Source organism: Cervus canadensis, chromosome 11, assembly GCF_019320065.1.
Source record: "Cervus canadensis isolate Bull #8, Minnesota chromosome 11, ASM1932006v1, whole genome shotgun sequence".
In the NCBI taxonomy this organism is placed as follows: domain Eukaryota; kingdom Metazoa; phylum Chordata; class Mammalia; order Artiodactyla; family Cervidae; genus Cervus; species Cervus canadensis.
This window is the reverse complement of record NC_057396.1, coordinates 53753253-53775278: the sequence shown is the minus strand read 5'-3', so window position 1 is coordinate 53775278 and position 22026 is coordinate 53753253. Positions and strand designations below refer to the sequence as shown.

Genomic DNA, 22026 nt, shown 5'->3' with positions numbered 1-22026 from the left:
TGATTCAAGAAGGAGATGGCCTGAGCTATGAACACTTATTTGGGTATTTTTGACACTTCAATCTGACTTAACCAACTATAAAAACTTTGAGTTGTAATTCACTCAACAGGTTAAATAATTTGCATGTATTTATAAAGAAGGTAATAATACAGTTATATACCCCAAAGCCTTTGTCATTCTCTTGCCAAAGCATCTGTCTTCTGAAGTAAATATATGTAATACTTTTTATCATCTCAATCATACTTCACATAGAATTTCTTTAATGCCATGAATTTTCATTGTCTTTAAAAAATGTTATTTTTATGAAGTTTAAACAGGTAAAGGGAAGACTATGTAAGTGTTTGCTCTCTGTTAAAGCTATTAGAAAGATAATACTCAAAAAAAATCTTAAAGCATAATTGTTAAACTCCAGTCCTTTGGCCACCTGATGCAAAGAGCCAACTCATTGGAAAAGACCCTGATGCTGGGAAAGATTGAAAGCATAAAGAGAAGAGGGTGGCAGAGGATGAGATGGTTAGATAGCATCACTGATTCAGTGGACATGAATTGAGCAAACTTTTGGAGATAGTGAAGGACAGGGAAACCTGGCATGCTCCCGGTCCACGAGGTCGCAAAGAGTCAGAAACAACTAAGCAACTGAACAATGAGAAAGAAAATACTCAAAAAAATCATAAAAAGGTATAATTGTTCATGTCCAGAGTAACTATATAACTTCAATTATGACTATACCAAGAAAATTATCTAGAGTTCATCATATGTCACCTAAAATCATTGGCAAAGATTTTGTTTTCTAGCTACATGAATGTTTTAAATGACTAGAAAATAGTTATTAGTCAGTCCCATAGGACTGTCTTTTTAAAAAAATGATTTTTTTTTTTTTTAAAGAAAGAGCTTTCTTTGATACTAATTCCCTTCCTTCCTTCCTAAACACCACCAACTAAAATAAGACTAGACCATAAAATTTCAAAACTGACAAATATTTAACTATGTCCTTGGTAAAGTGTTAACAGAAAATCTAAGAAATTATCTTCGAGTATAACCTAAAGATAACTTATCAAATCATTTACTGGCATTAGAGTTGTTGTAATGTAATACAATGAAATTGCAATGTCCGTACATACTTCTTATGAAATATTTATCAGTTTGACAAAACTTCAGTGAAGTCAATATATTGTGGTTTATATTCATTCCCAAAAGAGTTAAGAACTCTTTACTACTGACGTAAATTGTCAGTGTTTTTACCACAAATCCTTACAAATATACCTAAAATTCTTGCCAAGGAACATTTATTTTTAAATGCATATACTGTGTTACCATTTTATTTTAAAAGGTTCACAGTTAATTTTTCTTTGAGAGTTTTGCCTGTATGTGATTTTCTCTACTGTTACTGTAGCTCAGACATGATCTGTGACCGATATTCTGCTGACCCTGGAGGATGCAGGACTGCAGGCTCCTTTTGTTGTTTAATCACTAGGTCGTGTCCATTTCTTCTGTGACCCAAGGACTGTAGCCTGCCAGGCTCTTCTGTCCATGGGATTTCACAGGCAAAAATCCTGGAGTGGGTTGCTATTTCCTTCTCCAGGGACTCTTCCCAGCCCAGGGATCGAACCCATGTCTCCTGCATGGCAGGCAGATTCTTTACTGCTGAGCTACCAGGGAAGCCCACACACTCCACTTAGGGCTTTAAAAGAAGTGATTCCACTTGAGGTCATCATGCATTTGGAGGAGATGTGAGTCATACTCCCCAACTTTGATTCACTATATATCTCTTGCATTTTGAAGGAAACAGTGGAGTGGCTTTTCTAGATTTACCACATTGTAAACTTGGATGTTTTGGGTCTTGGCATTGTCAGCTGACTCTTGGCCAGGCTGCAGGGGGTACCTGACCTTATGGTGTGTTTTTACTGTAACAAGTTCTGAAGCTAAAAATCAGCTATCTCACTTTCCCTAGGGGGCCATAGAGGCACCATATGATTATGCCACACACTGCTTACTTCTTCACAGCGAGCCAACACCAAAACAACACACAATACTGTATTTCTGGGGCCTTGTGAATTGAGATAGTACAAGTCCACATTATCATCCTTTTCTTACAAACAAAGTATTTTATTTTTGGTAAGTTACTGGATTACGCAGACAAAATACAGTGTATGACTGATACCATAGACCTTAATATTACTGATATCTTTTAATAACATGATCTTTCTTGGAGATGAGAGAAAGAAAAAAAACCCAATGTTATAAAAATAATGTTCATAACCCTTTACCAGCTATCTCACTTTCCCTAGGGGGCCATAGAAGCACCATATGCCCTTGTTCATGCAATTCTCTAAGTAAACTGCATTACCTATCACAAAATACTGAGATTCTGTGTTTTATTTTTGTTAGATTTCAAGAAATTCTAAACTGCTTGTTCCAGAATCGAGAAGAAATCCGGCAACAATATCTAAAGTTAGAAATGTTGCTTAAAGAAAATGAACTTAAATCATTCTATCAACAACAGTGCCATAAACAAATAGAAATGATGTGTTCTGAAGACAAAGTAGAAAAGGTATTTAACAACTTTATCATTAATTCCTAGAGATGGTAAAAAACATGGAGACTTATAATTCTAGAAATTTAATAGTGTTGCATAATCACTCATCTACAAATACCTGGAAATGCCAGAGGGAATAGTGAGAACATTCTTTGAAATGTATAGTTAAGTGCATAAGAAAAATAAATAAATTCCTAAGTGTCAGAAACAAAAAGGAAATAGCTGTAAAATCTCAGTTAGATCTGTTGCTTCTGTGAGGGTTGACAGAATGGTTAACAGGAAGTTAACACAGTCAGGGAGAGTTGGGTACCAGAGTGCAGCAGAGAGAACAATTGACCCCAGAGGCAGGCAGTAGCTTACAGCTTGGATCAGTAGGAGATTCCACCCACTCCATCCCATCCCCACCCTAGAAGAATGTTTTGTCACTAACATTGTTACTATTTCCATTGCATCAGTGCTTAAAAAAAGAAAAAAGATAAACTTTTAATCAAACTTTTAATCAGTTTTATTATTTAATGTGGTAAAGTGTATTTTTGTCCCCCTCATACACACAGACCACTTTCACTATCCTGCTTTGATGTACACCGCTACTTAGATAAGGGTCCCAAGGGAGACAGGGATTTAGAAATGACAGTCCAAGAACTAGGAAACCTTCACTCTTAGTATTGGTAGTACACCAGAAAAGAAAGTGAAAGTGAAGTTGCTCAGTCGTGTCCGACTCTTTGCGACCCCATGGACTATAGCCTACCAGTCTCCTGCATCCATGGGATTTTCCAGGCAAGAGTACTGGAGTGGGTTGCCATTTCCTTCTCCAGGGGATCTTCCCGACCCAGGGATTGAACCCGGATCTTCTGCATTATAGACAGACGCTTTAGCATCTGAGCCACCAGGGAAGAAAACATGTTATCAACTAGCACAGGAAAACAAGAAACCAAGCCTTGGATAAAAAAGGAAAGTCTCTTTTGAAGACCATCATTATTGATATACTTTTCGCAGGATTTTGAGGTTTGAATTTTTACAGTCTGTTTGTTTTATTTAGCAAATCCCTAAAGTGAGAAATTAGCATAGGAAATGGTATCAGAGCAGTAATAATCTATAGGGAACTGAGTGGAAGCAATATAAAATCAGCCTGGTGAAACAAGCCTAGGTTTGGATTTTCAATTCAAACCATTAATGAGAGCTCACTGTCCAAAATTACAAAACACGTGAAACAATCCTCCACAGGCAAGTAAGCAGACTTAGCAAATATGACAGTCCCCTCCCCCACAAAATATCGGATACAACAAACTGATAAAACCTATGAAAACAAAGTCATCAAAGAAGGAATCAAAGATGAAAAGAATATATATATATGAGAAGAAAACAAATGAAACTTAGAAATTAAAGATTTATTTACTGGAACTTAAAATTTCAATTTATAGGTGTAGTACTAGGCAATATTTTAAATACTTGACATCCATTAACACGTTTAATTCTCCGAAAATCCTGTGAGCTATATAATATTATTATCCTTGTAATTAAAATGAGGAAACCAAGGCCCAGAGAAGTCATTCTGTCAAAGATCACCCATCTCATAGAGTCCTAGCTACTGTCTGAACTCCAGCAGGCTGATTCCAGAGCCTGAACTCTTATCCCTGGACAGAAGAGCCTGGTGGGCTACAGTCCATGGGGTTGCAAAGAGTTGGACACAACTCAGTGACTAAGCACAGCACACGAAGAGAGAATTAAAGAACTGGGAGATCTGAGGAAATCACACCAAATACAAGGTAAAAAGAGAGCAGATGTGAACAGGATGTTGTTATGTGAAAAAAAAACTAGAAAGTCATGCATTCATCTAGTAAATATATTGAAGGAGATATGTTAATGCAAGAGAGGAAGGGATAAAAAGGAGATATGTTAATGCAAAAGAGGAAAGGATAATGTGGAAACTCTAAGGCTTAGAATTTTCTAGAACTAATAAGTTGTCAATAAAATGTAAATTCAAGAAACATGAGTTCTAAGCAGGAAAGAAGAATGTATACTTGGAGGTGTGTAACTCCAGAGTACCAAAAATCAGAAAAATAAGCATTTTGAAAATAATGGATTCCCCCCAGTTTTGGTGTTCATTGATGATAAGGTTAATTGCATTTTTAAGTACTTTTGTAATTTAATGTGTTTTCAAAGTAGTTTATATAATTTAATCACATAGAGATTAAATACATGAAATGCATTCATATATTACTTATTAAAACCTTTCTTTTGTAGATAACCCCCAGTCCTGTTAGACTTCCACCTAAACCAAGTCTTCTTTTCCTGCTTTCTCAGAAGTAACAGTTATCTATAAAATTTTTACATATTTTTTAATATTTGAAAGCCATCAAACTTTTATAGGGCTTTAAAAAACACATTTTAGGTTTTTTCAGCCCAAGAAATGAGAAAGATGTGATAGGCTAAGAAGCTAATCATAAAGTATTAATAATGTGTCATGGTTATGAGAATATCAACCAGTTACTATTAAGCTGATTATCAAAACCAGTAATTTACTAAATATGCACTTATTATGCCTTTTTGAAAATATGTTTATTTTAAACCACTTTATTGAGATATATGATTGGTAAAGAAATTCACAAACATTTAGCATAGACAACTTGACAGGTTTGAAGATAAATATACACTAGTGACACTGTCACCACAATCTACGCCATAATCCTGTATCACACCTCCTAAAGTCTCCTCCCACCGCCTTTATTAATAGTAGTGTTACATTAACAGAAACACTTCACATAAGATCTGTTCTGTTAGTGATTCTTAAGTATACAACAATACACTATGATTCAGCTTTTAAAAAAGAAGAAAATCATTCCATTTGCAACAACATAGGTGAAACTGGAAGACATGCTAAGTGAAATAAGCCGGACAAAGAAGGACACATTCTACATGATAGTATTTATATGAAAAATCTAAAATCATCAAACTCGGAAGTAGAATCGAATGGTGTTGTCAGGAGTTATGGGGAAGGCAAAATCAGGAAGTACTAGGCAAAATGTACAAAGTTTTAGTTATGTAAGACAAATACACCCTAGAGATCTGCTACTGTACAGTATAGAGCCTATAGTTAGAAATGTATTGAGTACTGAAAATTTCTTTTTAATTTTGTTTTTCAAGTATATTTAAAATGTCCTCACATCATTTTAAGGCAGAAGACTAGAATTTATATCATTGTTTAAAATTTGTTGCTATGTATTTTAACTTTCTTGAATTATAAGATTGTTGCCACTATTTTTGATAACCTTCATGACTTCCAAATAATAAGATATCTCATAGGATTAATATTGGGTTGGCCAAAAAGTTTATTTGAAGATTTTTTAAAAAACGAAAAAAAATTTTTTGGCCAACCGATATATCAGTTTGTTATTATGAAATCTCTACATGTGTTTGTTAAATGGAATTCTGAAAAACTGCTGTATTACCTATTCTAAAATTTGTATGTTATGTCTCAATTATTTGCATTTGCTATATTATAATTTACAGTATGATAATATTTTTCGGTTTTGTGTAGCTTTCCTTTAAATGAATGCCAATTTTCTGAAAGTGCAACTATCTGATTTATGTCTTGAAAAAAGGCAAGAAATTCAGTCATGGAAAGCTGATTGAGAATAGCTTGTTTTGAATACTTTTATATATATCCTAAGCATTGTGCTAGACACAATAGAGGTAAACAAAAATATGAGACATTATAGTACTTCAGTAATTTATAAACTAGTTAGAGCAATAAAATGATATAAAAATGACACAGCACTGTATGATTGTCATGTAAGGAGTAGTGCAATAATAAAAATGGCTAATATTGAGCATTAATTGTTTGCCAGACACTTTTCAAAGTCTTTTGCATGGGGTATTTCGTTTAGTATTTATAACAAGCCTATGAGGTATATCCTCTATTACCACGGTTTGTGAGCAGCAAAGATACAGAGAATTCAAGTAAGCTGTCTAGAGAGATATGCCTAATCAATGTGATCAAGCCAATATTAAACTCTGGCTGTCTGGCCTCAGTCTGCCCTTCTACTATACTATAAGTACTAAGTGCTATAGCTATTCAAAGTGAAAAAACAGTGACTTCTGTTTGAGGTGAAGAAAGGCTTCATAGTAGAGAGATGAGATTTATCCTGGGCATTTTTATGAAAATATTGTGTGCATGCTAAGTCGTTTCAATCATGTCCGACTCTGTGCAACCCTGTGGACTGTAGCCTACCAGTCTCCTCTGTCCATTGGATTCTTCAGGCAATACTGGAGTAGTTTCCATGCTCTTCTCCAGGGGATCTTCCCGACCCAGGGATCAAACCTGCATCTCTTACATCTCCTGCATTGGCAGGCAGGTTCTTTACCACTAAGTGCCACCTGGGAAACCCTGTATAAGAACTGTTAGTGGGAAAAAAATAAAAAGGAATACAATAGTCAAAACGGAACATCATTTGACCAGAGCACAATGTCGTCCACAACTATACTCAACACTTCCTGCCAATTCCCACCCCTTTGCCATTAGCAGATACCATTGAAGTGGTTGTAGCACTCTTCCTCTCTGAATCTGAAGTAGCCATAGTTAACCACTGTGAATAGATTGGAGATCACATATGATACAAGACATATCTTGCCATATTGGGAATTAATCAATTCTATTTAGAAGAGAGGGCCAAATTCTGGAAGCTTTGGTTACCAGGAATTTTATAATCTATTTTTATAGTAAAGAGGCAATCTTTGAAGCAAATAAGTAGTGTATTAGCAGAGCTTAGATTCAGGTTGCCATTTTTTGAACATTAGAATATTAGTACATTTAATAAGTTTGGTCTATTTAATCCCAAGCTAATTTACATAATAGTTATTTTCTCTGTCTTACCCTGTTGAATTGTCAACGTGTGTGAATGGAAACATTGAGACATAGAGGGAGGAAATAGATTTAGCTGAGTTCTTTTTTTCTGTTTGCATCCTTATTCTGCTTTTTTCAATACATTTGCCTTTTCTCATACCTCACTTTTGGTCATTTCAATTGCTTTTCCAATTTTTATAGCTATTCTCATGAGACTAGGTAAGCAATGGAGATAAAACCTCTTAAGTTTATTGGCTGTAAGCTACTGAAAAATGTAGAAAGATATCTACAGATTTAGTTTGTTCTCACAGAATTGTCAAAGTATAGTTTTACTGAACTGCTTGCTAGGATAAGGGATTTTATATATGTCTTGGATCCTCTCCAAAGAGGTTTACTCTCATAATTGCTAAAAGAATCTCATTGATTCAGCTATGAATGGTTCTAGAATGTGGACTCTGAGAATTGTATTGAAGTGAACCTCCTGGGTAATTTTATGAATGTATAGGGTTAATATACAAGTTATATTAATGAAATAATGAGTTCACTGTGTTAGCAGTCAGTTCTTTTGCACAAAACAGTAGTGTTATAATACCTAAATTTTAGAATTACATGTTTATTCTCGCTCAAGTCCTTTTATGATATTTTGGAAATTGTATTAATAAAACATATAAAGCTTCTTTGAAACTTTAATAGGAAACAATTTACTTTAATGTGAGGGTTTAATATACATATTTTAGAATTTCTTTCCAAACACTTACTTGATATTTATTTCAGAACAGTGATTCAGTAGGGATTACCCTGATGAAAAATGTCCCCATAAAGAACCATAATAGAGGATACATTTTATGAACATAAGTACAAACTCAAAAACATATTTCTTGAGATTTTCAGTCAAAACTTTTTAGTGTTAAATATTGACTGCATCAGACCCATAGATCATTTCCTGCCCTGATTTCTAAGAGTATCTACAATATTTGTAAACATTAGAGAAATATGAAGGTAGTTTCATTTAATTGCCTTCCTTCTGGCAGCTACAATACATTGATGTTCATTATTCAGATAAGGTGACTGAAGAGCCATACAGATTTGACTTGCCTAAATGTTCACACCTGCTGCATAGCAGGAAAAGTCAAGAAGCCGTGTATCCTACCTTCTGTTGTATCAGTGGCTCTAAACTTTTCAGGTTTCAGGACCCCATGCTACTTTTAAAATAAAATTTAAAAACCTTAAAGAGCTTTTGTTTATGTGGATTTCATCTACCAATATTCTATTTGAAATTTAAACTGAGATTTTCAAAAGTACATTATGTATTAGTTAAGAACAATTAATTACCCATTGCATGACAACATAAGTAACACTTGAAAATAGTTGTTTTCTAAAATGGAAAGAGGCAGTGAGAAGAGTGACATTATTTCCTATTTTTGCAGATTTCTTCATTGCCTGGCTTTTCCTCAAAATATCAACTTACCTTTTATGAAAGATAATAAGAAAGTTAGAGAGTGAGGCTTTTAATCCAGTTCAAATATAGTTCCTGATCCTTTTACATTTTTTTTTTCTGCCATAGGGTATGTTTATCCCTACCTCCAAAACCGCTGCAATGCTTGTTCTAACCTGTAGAGATGTGTTGTCTCAGGTCCAGCCATCATATCTGATGATTATTGAGTTTAGTGACTTTTGGCAATTAGCCCAAAGAAGTCCTACCATTTTGCCACCCTGTGCCCATGATAGTGTGCAGGACCCTTGAGGTAAAAAACTAGAAAGCCAGTTTTGAGCTCAATTCATGTGTAGATAAAACACCAAAAATATTTAGACTATCCATTATGTGTCCTGAACCAACCATCAAGTGACATCAGATGTTTATTACACTCAGATATAAACTATGTTTTAGTCTTTGACAACAGCCAGTCTGAAGTCCTTATAGACAAGACCTTAGAACAATAGAATACTCTGTTTCTTCACATCTTTCAAACTGAAGGCAAGATAAGAGCAGAACATGCATCTGCTTTGTTTTCAATAAGGAAATCACAGGAGTCAGGCCCCATATGAACTTTTCAAATGCAACATTTAAAAGCATATATTTTAGCAACAGGAAAAAAGTTATAGTCTTCAATTTGGCCGTTGTTTTTCTTAAAGTCATAAACTCTCAACAAGTAATTTTATAAAAATGACTCACAACTCAATTTCCTATTTTCCTGCAAGCAGCAGTATTGTGAGATTTCAAAGGGGAAATAACTTTAAGCATAAAAGTATAGCCTAATTTAATAGGCTACAATAGCACACTTAAAAGGAAATATACCACTGTACTGATATCACATACATCAAATATCACAAAAGATTGGCAATTAAATGCATTATTTTTCAGGCCACTTGCAGAAGAGATCACAGACTTGCAATGTTGAAAACTCGCCGTTGCTATCTAGAGAAGAAAAGGGAGGAAGAATTGAAGCAATTTGATGAGAATACTAATTGGCTCCATCGTGTCAAAACTGAAATGGGACTCTTAGGTCAAAATGGTCGTATTCCAAAGGTACATACATGTTTTATATTCAGATTTATTTCCTTAGAACTGAACTCCTTAAACTCACTGTTGTGTAAATATCTTTAATAAGGCAAATTTTTGTTCATCTCTCTCAGGTTTAACTGACTCATTTTACTGGTTTTAACTGAATATGCCTTCTACCTCCCTATTTACCTACTAAATTTCTTTTTCTTTACTTTCAGAAGAATAAAGTTACATTTAATGTTTTTCTTAAGTGATTGAATCCTTTTATGAGGTCGTTCTTAAGTCAGACTGAAGTAATTCTATTTCAGACTTTCAAACTGTGCTCGAATTTTCATCATGTAGGTGATTTAAATTTAATAAATTGATATTAGTTTTTAAATTAGTTTTAAATGTGGTCACCATTATTTGTATTATAGCCAAATAAAACCAGTTTGAAAGCTGTATGTATTTATGTTTATTACTGAATTGAAAATAGTCCATCTAGAATGTAAATTAAGTATAATTTGCCTTATACTTATAATCTAATATATTCATGTAATTGACAGTCTAAAATATAGCCCATCTCCAACTAGAGAAGTACTTAAGTACTTGTTTAGTGTTAAAAAAGCAAAAAAATTCATTGATGTGTACTAGTTTGCCTTTGTTTTCCCGTAATTATGTTAAGCTCCTAATTTTTAAAATGGTACAGTATTCTTTTTAGTAGTACTATTATTGCTTTTTTTTTTTTGCCTACTTATTAGCATTTATGAAGTTAATATTGTTCAGGTTATTTTCAGTAAATTTAAATTTTATTTACCATGGTCCAATCTAATTTTTCTAGCAGTCTGTCTTCTGTAACTCTCTTAAGCAGAAGTTTTCACACCTAAATATGAATCTAGAATTAGTGTTTCAATTCTTGTTTTTTAATGCATTTCATTATAAATAATTTGAAAAAATTAAAACTGTTTCTATTCCCATCAACCTATCCCACTCTCAGTCCTTTTTTAGTGGATATTTTCATAGCTGAAATAGGTATCTACTTTTAAGCCATTCTTTCTTATATAAGCAAACTGAGACATAACTTTGTGAAAAGATTTATTCACAGTCATACACCTCTAGACAGAGACCCAGTACTGTGACTTTCAAATTGCTGCCCTTTTTTCTGTACCCTCCTGCGTTATCTTCCTCTTAACCTGTCAAATTTATCTACTTCTGCATCTCCCATTACCATTAACCCTAATTCAGGCTTCCAGCCCCCATTGCTGGACTGCTATGTTTGGCCTTCCTGCTTCCATTCGTATTCTACTGCCGTCATTCTGTACACTGCAACTAAAGTGAGCTTTCTAAAAAGTAACTTTGATTGTATCACTCTTCAGTGCTTTCTTCCATATATAGACTCTCTATTATGATTTCCCAGGCCTAGCATGACATCCAAAAACCTCTCATTTTATATATTACCTCTCATTATATTCTTACTTCAGCTACTACTAACTTAACTGTAGTTCTCATGATAGGCTATGCTCTTCCAGTTAGATTCAGTCATTAGTGTATCAAAGCATGAAAAAGATTAAAATTGTTAACTTGGTTTTTCAAAGATGAAGGACTAGCCAAGAATTATTATTGGATAAAATAGTTATACAACCAAGGCTTGTCTCTTTAAGAGTGATACAGAAAGATAAAACAAGATTATCGGAAGTAAATACAGGATTTTTTTTTTTTTTTAAGAGAAAAGATGGAATATTTGGTAAATATGTTCATATTGTTAGGGTTGTTGAATTTTCTAACTGGAAAAGATGAAAGAGTAAATCTCTTAACTTTCAGTCAAGTAAACTCATCTCCATAAAGACCATATTTGGGACTTCAGGTAGCATTTGTGTCATAGTCGAGCCATCTCTAAAATCACATGACTCATGAGCCAGTGCTCTAACTGTATCATCCTGACCTGACTCCCTAAAGAGAGTTTGCTCTAAAATACTTGCTGTTTTCTGAAATGTAATCATGAATCATGTAGATAAACAACCCCCAACTTTAGTATATCTCAATTGAGATATACTAAATTATATAGAATTATATTGTTTCCTTGTCAAAACCCACCACTGGTTTAGGAAGTATTACCTAAAAAGAAAAAGAAAAAAGCCTTAAAATTATAGAGAGTGGCCAACCGCAGGTTGGTAAAGGAGTATTGAACACCTAAAGTGGATTATGAGAGTTATCTGTAGGAAGTTTCTTGGGCACAGCTACCGTAAGGCTTTTTGTCTCAGCCTCTTACAATGTCCAAAATATTTCACTCGCTTTTATTGACTAAAATTTTCCCAATTTAAATTCTGAAATGTTATTGGATTATTACCGTTCATAATTTAGTATAACCACTTACCTGACGTTTTCCGTACTTAAGGCTTAGTAGGCTTGAGGAAAGAGAAATAATTTTAGGTGGTAAATTAGAAAACATTTGGGCATGTGCACAAAAGGCTTAGGAAATGGGAGACTGCAATAACTTTTCTACACTCTTGCACTAGGATGAAGCTTATACCAAGATTGGGTGAAGGTGAGAAATTTTTTTTTTTTTTTTTTTTTTGCTGCACCAGGCGTCATCTTAGTTCCCTGAACCGTGTCACTTGCTTTGAAAGTGTGGAGCTGTAACCACTGGACTGCTGAGGAATTCCCCAAGAAATTTTTATTGTATGCAACTCCAAACACTGGAGTTGTTGGACACAGTTGGACAGTTTGTGACAGTGGACAACTCCAAACACTGAACTAGTTTGAGACAATGCCTGTCATGGTGGTCTAGAATGGAGAATTTATAAGCAAATAAATAAATGGAATTGTTACTAATTAATGCTATGACAGAGACTGTTGGAGGTGAAGAGTATCTGTCTTTAAATGTGATGCTTCGAGAAAGCCTCCCTGAAAAAGTGACACTTAAGCAAAAATGGACCAAATTAATGTATTTTCACAGTATTATATACAAGTTGGATAGACCAAGAAGCTATTATTATAATAAAATATGTTCTGAGACATTCAGTTTCCAAGGAAACTTGAAACTTATCTCACTTGTAAGTTATAGACTACCTGTACCAGAATACTTGTTTTTCAAATTATTTCTGTACATACCACTTCATATTTTTTAAGCATTAAAACTCTTTAACACCAATATAAAATAAGTTTTATTAATATTGATTTAACTTTAATATTCTTAAAAGAATCTGAGGTACAGTTTGTATTGTCTTCCCCAGGAGCTCAGTAAAGAACTTCATTGCCACCATCTTCACCTCCAGAACAAAGATTTGAAAGCACAAATTAAACATATGATGGATCTAGCTTCTCTTCAAGAACAGCAACACAGGCAGACAGAAGCGTAAGTACATGGGTTTACCTGTTCTAAAAATTTTAGCACTGTAGACCTAAGGAACCTGAAGCATAGAAGTTTAGGTTTCCATTGCCAAAAAATTCAGTTTTATCCAGTACAAAATACAGTACTATTTAAATGTCTGCCAGCATCAGAAAGCATGCTGAGTTAGAAAACACAGAGCAAGTGTAAAGGATGTGGTTCTTCTCCTCTGATTTTTTTTACAGTACTTTATAGTTTCGAAAACACTTTTTTAATTTATTGTTTTTATGCAATATGTGTCATATAATACAAAATTCCAAAGATCCCTCTACAGTGAAAAGGAGCCTGTCTTCTACCTGTCCTCTGGCCATCCTTTCCCCCTCTTAGAAACTACTACTATAAATACCAACTGAATTTTTAAGTAGACAGTTTTTAAGCATTCATAATTCCAGGATGATTTTTTGCTATCATTAAAATGAAGTCATTTTAAAAAATATATTTTTTAACGTCCTGTCCCAATTTTTAAGTGATTCTATACTATCTCATTCATGCTCTAACTCAGTAGTAGCTCCTTTTAATTTTTGAAACATAATAGTAAAAAAGTATGCCTTGATCTTTATTTTTATTACATTGGATATGTCAGTCAGCTTCCTTAGGTGTTACTTTCATGCTCTGTAAAAATAACAAATTTATTTCTCTAAAGGCTTTCTGCCAGTCTAAAATTCTACTGGAGTTCTTCTAGTGTTCTCAAATAACAATAATTAATTTTCCATACTTTTGATTTAAGGGAAATTATATTAGCATAATTACTTTTAAAAAGAAGAAGAAAAAAGGAAAAACTTCAGGGAAATATTATCCTATGGATAGAAGCTCACCCTGCTCTCCCCATACTTCCTACGTTTATACACAGAGCAAATATTGAACATCCATTTACTTGCACTCACACCCCCTGCAAGAGCTAAAAGTTATCAAAGAAACATAAATTTATTTCAACCATACTGTATTTGGCATAATAAAAATAGATTAATATATTTAATATAAATTTTTGCCTCAAAATGGGCAAAAATTCTCTTATTTATTTAGAAAACTGATGAACTAAAACAGAGACAATACAATATAGTAGAAAGAGTATGAGTTTTGAAGTTGGTCTTGAGTTCTACTTTATGTAAGCAGGATAACCTTGCATAAATTATCCTGCCTCACTAACCTTTAGTTCTCTTATCTGTTCAATTGTAACACTTTCCTTGTAACAAGTTTGTAAGAATTAAATAACAAAAAGTAACAGTCTGAGTTTATAGAGTGAAGACCAAAAAAAAAAATGATTGTGTATATATTCAAAGTGCTGAAAGAAAAAAATTTCAACTATGAAGACTACCTAGCAAAGTTATCAATAAGAATTGAACAAGAAATAAGAGTTTTCCAGATGACCAAGAGTTAAAGGAGTTCATCACCACTAAACTGGCCTTTTAAGAAATGTTAAAGGGACTCCTTTAAGTTGAAAAGCAGAGCCACTAATTAGTAACAAGAAAAATGTGAAAGTATAAATCTCACTGGTAAAAGTGAACATATAGTAAAGGTAGTGTTTTAATCACTTAGAATGCTGGTATGAAGGTTAAAATAAAGTAGTGAAAATAGCTGTAACTGTAAATAATAATAATTACTTAAGGAATATACAAGATAAGAAAATATAAAATAGGAGGTGTTTTCACAGAACTAGAATGAATAATTCTAAAATTCGTGTGGAACTGGGAAAGACTCTGAATAACCAGAGCATTCCTGAGAAGGACAAAGTTTGAGAGATCACACTTTCAGATTTAAAACTGCATTACAAAGCAGTCGTGATCAAAACAGTATGTACTGGTGTGAAAACAGACACATAGATCAATGGAACAGAATAGAGAGCCCAGAAATAAACCCATGCATATATGGTCAGTTAATTTACAACCAAGTAGCCAAGAATATCCAATTAGTGGTTTAGTCACTAAGTCGTGTCCTGCTCTTGCAACCCCATGGACTGTAGCCTGCCAGGCTCTTCTGTCCATGGGATTCTCCAGGCAAGAATACTGGCGGGGGTTGCCATTTCCTTTTCCAGGGGATCTTCCTGACCTAGAGATCAAACCCAGGTCTCCCATGTTGCAGGCAGATTCTTTACTATCTGAGCCATCAGAGAAGCCCCAAATGAATACATAAATACATACAAATAAACATATGCCATACATACATGCCTACATGGCATATGTCTGGGTCTCTAAGACCACCTCCATGTTTGATACTTTACTGGAATGACTCACAGAATCCATCAGATGGCTGACCCCATGGTGGTGGTTAGTTGCTCATTTATGTCTGATTGTTTCCAACTCCATGGACTGTATAGCCCCCCAGGATCCTCTGTTATGATTTATTAGAGTAAAAGCAGGCAAGACAGAATCAACAAAAGGAAGAGGTGAATGGGGCAAAGTACAAAGGAAATCACTTGGTTGCAGGCATTTGGGTCTTCATCCTGTGGACCATACAGGATGTGTTTAAGTCCTCCAGCAAAAGTTGTGATGACCCATGTGAAATGGTGTTTACTTTGGAATGTTATTATGCTGACACTTAGTGCCCTGGGTTTTCATTGGGAGCTGGTTGCATAGGTACTCTCTGCCAAGCATGATGGCCCAAAATTCTAACCTTTCTAAAAGGAAAGCAGTTGTTCAGCATAAACCACATTGTTTATACAAAGAGTTAAATACAGTGAGCCACTCTTAATAGTTCTGAGAATTATCTAAACTTCTCAAAATCTGTGTTTCAAGATACCACCCAAGGACCAACCTTGTTGACAAGCCTTTCAAAGGATGTCAGCTTCAGACCTGCTGTGTTAACTCTTCTCTGTATAGCATCTGATTAGTATAGGTGCTCAACAAATAATTGTTTTTATTAACTTTCTGATTAAGAAGTTTTCCTTACAATTGTTACCTACTGTGCTTAAATGGAGTACTCCCCACAATCACCAAAAAGAAAAAATATCACAAACTATTTATTTGTACAGCTACCTAAATATTTAAGATTCCTAGATAATAAAGCAGTTATTTCCCAGTGTGTTAAAATTTAAATGCCTATTTTCCCACTGTCTTATCCATACTTCAAATGGTTCTGTTCTTCTGGACATCATGAGTAATATGGAACACCAGGACTAAGTTATTTTAAGTTATTCATGTTGTCTGACATCTTGTTGGTATAAAAGTTAGGAACCATCTATAACTTTTTAGTTGCTGGCATTTCTTCAGCAAATATTCTTCATGGAGGTCTAATACATAAAAAATGTTTAGTACTCCCCTGACTGACAGCAGCGGGATAGACTTTGAATCAGAGCTGAGCATCCAGCATCCCGTCTTTTTCTTATATCCACCATGTGCTGTGCTGTGCTGTGCTTAGTCACTGAATCATGTCCAACTCTTTACAATCCATGGACTATAACCCACCAGCCTCCACTGTCCATGGGATTCTCCAGGCAAGAATATTGGAGTGGGTTGCCATGCTGTCCTCCAAGAGATCTTCCAAACCCAGGGATCAAACCCAGGACTCCTGCATTGCTGCAGATTTTTTTTTTATCATCTGAGCCACCAGGGAAGCCCAAGAATACTGGAGTGGGTAGCTATCCCTTCTCCAGGGGATCTTCCTGACCCAGGAATTGAGCACGGGTCTCCTGCATTGCAGGCGGATTCTTTACCAGCTGAGCTACCAGAGAAGCCCTATACCCACCATACTTTTCTGCAGTTTTCTCCTTTGAATGCCTTTGAAAATTATTGCTTTAGCTCATAAAGAACTAACTTCAAAGAGAGGTGAGTTTTGTTCATTTGTTAATTTTTTTTAATCTTATATACCTAAGATGAGCTTCATCATTTGACAGAGTGTATTAATATTTCATTTCAATCTCATAATATTTAGTAACAATAGCAACACTTTTCTTTTTTCTGCTGTGCTGTCTTTATTGCTACATGCAGGCTTTCTCTAGTTGGGATGAGCAGGAGCTTCTCATATAGTGGCTTCTCTTGTAGAGCATGGGCTGTAGGCACAGGGACTCAGTAGTTGCAGCTCATGGGCTCTAGAGTGTAGGCTCAGTAGTTGTGGCACATAGGCTTATTTGCCCCTTGGCATGTGGAATCTTCCCAGACCAGAGATCCAACCTGTGCTCACTGCATTATGAGGCAGATTCATAACCAGGGAAGTCCACAACACAGTTTTTGATTCTTAAATAACATTATGCTTTGTAAAAGTCTTTTATATGAAATTTAGTTCTGAAAACAGTCCCCTGTTGAAAGTAGTGGCTGTCCAATTGTACCCCATATTATAGAGGAGAAACTTCAGTTAGTACTTTATCCAAGGTCAAATAGAAGCAAGTGAAGACTAGCCGACACTGCAGCCTGGTTCTTATAATTCCCATACAAAGTACTGTCCAATCTATATTTAATGTGTTAAAGATATTTGATGAGAGGTATTTGATTGAAATTTCTAAAGGAAGATGTACAGTGAACTTTTTAATCATCTGCTAATACTTTGAATCACAATCTGGAATCAGGATTGCTAGGAGAAATATCAACAACCTCAGATATGCAGATGGTGCCACTTTAATGACAGAAAGTAAAGAGGAACTGAAGAGCCTCTTGATGAAGGTGAAAGAGGAGAGTGAAAAAGCTGGCTTAAAACTCAACATTCAGAAAACTGAGATCTTGACACCCGGTCCTATCACTTCATGGCAAACAGATGGGGAAAATGTTGAAAAAGTGCCAGATTTCATTTTCTTGGGCTCCAAAATCAATGTCGACGGTGACTGCAGCCAAAAAATTAAAAGACACTTGCTCCTTGGAAGAACAGCTATGACAAACCTAGACAGTGTATTAAAAAGCAGAGACATCACTGTGCCAACAAAGATCTGTATAGTCAAAGCTATGATTTTTCCAGTAGTCATGTATGGATCCGGAGAAGGCAATGGCAACCCCACTCCAGTACTCATGGGAAAATCCCATGGACAGAGGAATCTGGTAGGCTGCAGTCCATGGGGTCGCTAAGAGTTGGACACGACTGAGCGACTTCACTTTCACTTTTCACTTTCATGCATTGGAGAAGGAAACGGCACCCAACTCCAGTGTTCTTGCCTGGAGAATCCCAGGGACGGGGGAGCCTGGTGGGCTGCTGTCTATGGGGTCGCACAGAGCTGGACATGACTGAAGCGACTTAGCAGCAGCAGCAGCATGTGTGGATGTGGGGCTACCCTGGTAGCACAGCTGGTAAAGAATCGACCTCCAATGCAGGAGACCCTGGTTCAATTCCTGGGTCAGGAAGATTCCCCTGGAGAAGTGATAGGCTACCCACTCCAGTATTCTTGGGCTTCCCTGGTGGTTCAGACGGTTAAGAATCTGCCTGCAATGTAGGAGACCTGTTTGATTCCTGGGTTGGGAAGATACCCTGGAGGAGGGTATGGCAACCCACTCCAATATTCTTGCCTGGAGAATGCCCATGGACAGAGGAGCCTGGTGGGCTACAGTCCATGGTGTTGCAAAGAGTCAGACACAACTTGGCGACTAAGAACATATTACACATACATGTGTGGATGTAAGAGATGGACCATAAAGAAGTCTGAGCACCAGAAAATTGATGCTTTCACACTGTGGTGTTGAAGACTCTTGCAAGTCCCTTGAACTACACGGAGATCAAAACCAGTCAATCCTAAAGGAAATCAACCCCCAATATTCATTGGAAGGAGTGATGCTAAAGCTGGAGCTCCAATACTTTGGCCACCTGATGCAAAGAGCTGACTCACTGGAAAAGACCCTGATGTTAGGAAAGACTAAGGCAAGGGGAGAAGAGGGTGACAGGATGAGATGGTTGGATGGCATCACTGACTCAATGGACATAAGTTTGAGCAAACTCAGGGAGATAGTGAAGGACAGAGAAGCCTGGCATGCTGCAGTTCATGGCAAAGAGTGGCATCTTTGCTCATGCTGTAGCAAAGAGTTAGACACAACTTGGTGACTGAACAACAACAAATACTTTGGATGTTACATAAATCTGTAATACTGTATTTAAAATTTAGTATTTATCTCTCTATTCTTGTCACTTTCTATATGTAGAGTATTGAATGCATTACTTCCGGCCCTAAGAAAGCAGTACTGTGCTTTAAAAGAATCTGGCCTGTTAAATGCTACTTTTGAGTCTGACATCAAAGAAATTGAACATTTGGTCGAGAGGAAAAAAGTGGTGGTTTGGGCTGATCAAACTAGTGAACCTGCAAAGCAAAATAATCTGCCAGAAGTTTCTGTTCTTATGACCTTTCCACAACTTGGACCAGTTCATTCTTCTCCTTGTTGTAAGTACAGCTTTTATTTCATTAAGTGTTTAAACATTGTTTATAAAGATTAATCTTTGTAATATCAATCAGTAGAGCAGTTAATTTTTTAGTAGTTTTGCTATTTTGTGAGAATGGGAGAATTAATTTCAGAATCATTTCAGTTAACTGCTATCTTTCAAAGGTATAAAAGGAAGTATGCTTGATGTTCTAAATAATGCTAGCAGTGAAGTTATTTTACCTGTTTTTGATAAGATAATTTTATTTCCACCCTCTTTAAAACTTTACCTGTATTAGAAACTGAAGATTATGATTAAGAATATTATGTTATGTAATAAATAACAATCTTGTAGGTTCTTAAGATCAACTGACAGTGTTGAATTTACCATTTTTCTGTTGGCAGATCACTTACTATCTCGCCTTTCATAAAAGTTGCATGGGGCGTTTTAATTGAAAAACTAACATATAATCTCTGTTTTAAAATATTCTGAGAATATAGAAGTAGAATGCCCTCTTCAGCTTTTCCCAGAACCTCAGTCTTCTATGCGAGGTTAGAGATAAATGCTTATTAACAGTTTGGTTATCTTTACAGTGTGTATATGATATTTGTATCAGATAATCTAACTTTTAAGCTATTTGTTACATTTTAACCATTTTTCAGGTACATATATAAAGAATCTAGCATTTTTTTAATAGCTGTGAGAATTGTACAATCATTTACTTAACCATTGTTCTGTTGGTGAACGGTGCATGTCAGAGAACACACCTGTATACAGTAGTCCTCCCTTCTCTACTGTTTCACTTTTCACCATTTCAGTTACCTGAAGTAAACTGAAGTCCAAAAATGTTCAATGGACATTTTCAGAAATAAATACTTCATCAGTTTTAAATTGCACACCATTCTGAGTATCATAAAATTTCATGTGGTTCTACTCTGTCCTGCCCAAGATATGAACCATCTCTTTATCCATCATATTCTTCCTGTTTGTCACTTAGTAGTCATCTTGGTTATCAGATCAGCTGTCACAGTATTGCAGTACTTGTTTTTAAGTAACCTGTATTTTAGTTAATAACCCCAAAGTGCAGAAGTGATGCTAGCAATTCAGTAATGCCATAGAGAATCCATTAAGAGCTTCCTTTTAGATACAAAAGTGAAAGTTTGGGGCTTAATTAGGAAAGAAAAATAAATCACATGGGAGGTGCTAAAATTTGGGGGAAGAACAGCTATTCTATCCATGAAATCATGAAGAAGGAAGAAGAAATTCAGGTTAGTTTTGCTCTTGGACCTCAAATTGCAAAAATTACTGTCAGAATGCATAAGTGATTAGTTAAGATGGAAAAGGCATTAACTTTGTACAATAAGATATTTTGAGACAGAGTCCACATTTGCAAACTTTTATTACATTATGTTCTTAGAATTATTGCCTAATTTATAAATTACACTTTACCTTAGGTAGGTATTGCAAGCATTCATGCAAAGTTGCTTTGTGCATGTGTGCGTGCTAAGTCACTTCCATCATGTCTGACTCTTTGCGACCCTATGGGCTGCAGCCTGCCAGGCTCCTCTGTCCAGGGGATTCTCCAGGTAAGAAGAGGCATTAAAAAAAAAAAAAAAATAGGAAATATATGCTGCAGTGCTGTCTGGTTTCAGGTATCCACTAAGAGTCTAGGAATGTTTCCTCCCATGGGGTAAGGGGAGACTACTGTGTTAACATTTCTACCTGTGTACCCATTTCATAGGAATCAGTTTCCTGGATCAGAGGATAAATAACTTAAAAAAATGATCTGTCAGGCTCCAAAAATTTTCATATATAAACATTTATGAGATTTTACAGTTACAAATCTTTATGTCTCTTCTTCACCTTAACCCAACGTAAGAACAGCAACACTAATGTATATTCTTTTTAAATTTGAAACTCATTTTTACTGATTTCAATTCTCTGAAGTTTGTGAAGATTTCTTTAAAGCCAGCATAGAGTTGGTATAAATGTTTCAATTATGTTTTTAAAGAATATATTAAGTTAGGTCAAATTGGCTGTGTTCTTCAAATCATGTTCTTACTGACTAATTTTTTAATTCATGTTCTGTCATATACTGAGGTGAACTGTTAACAATTTCATCTATTACTGTTGGATTTTTCCATTTATATCAGTCTTCTATTGCTGCCCTAAGAAATTAGCACAAACATATCAATTTAAAATAACACTGGCTTATTATCTCAAAGTTCTTTAGATCGGAAGTCCAGCAGGCTCAGCTAGTTACTCTGCCTCTAGTTTTAGGGGCTAAAATCAAGATGTCAGCCAACTGGGTCTCCTGCTTGGAGATTCTGGGGGAGAATGTGCTTCTATTGTTAGCTGAATTCAGTTCTGTGTGGCTGTAGGGCTGAGGTCTCTGTTTTCTTATTGACTATTAGCCAGATGGATCAAATTCAGAGCAAGTCTGAACTTGCTCAAGTACCTGGCATTGTACAGACACTCCATTTTTTAGAGGTCACCTCTGTTCTCTGCCTGGA

General features: G+C 35.4%; 1 protein-coding gene across 1 annotated transcript in view; it reads left to right on the top strand.

Annotated features, from left to right (window-relative positions):
* Positions 1–22026, top strand: part of KIF18A (kinesin family member 18A) — a 78857-nt gene that overhangs the window by 23081 nt on the left and 33750 nt on the right. Inside the window, exons 10-13 of the mRNA XM_043481144.1 lie at positions 2389–2551; positions 9742–9906; positions 13095–13216; positions 19300–19535. Coding sequence (XP_043337079.1) covers positions 2389–2551; positions 9742–9906; positions 13095–13216; positions 19300–19535 — 686 coding nt within the window. The remainder of the gene's footprint in view (positions 1–2388; positions 2552–9741; positions 9907–13094; positions 13217–19299; positions 19536–22026) is intronic.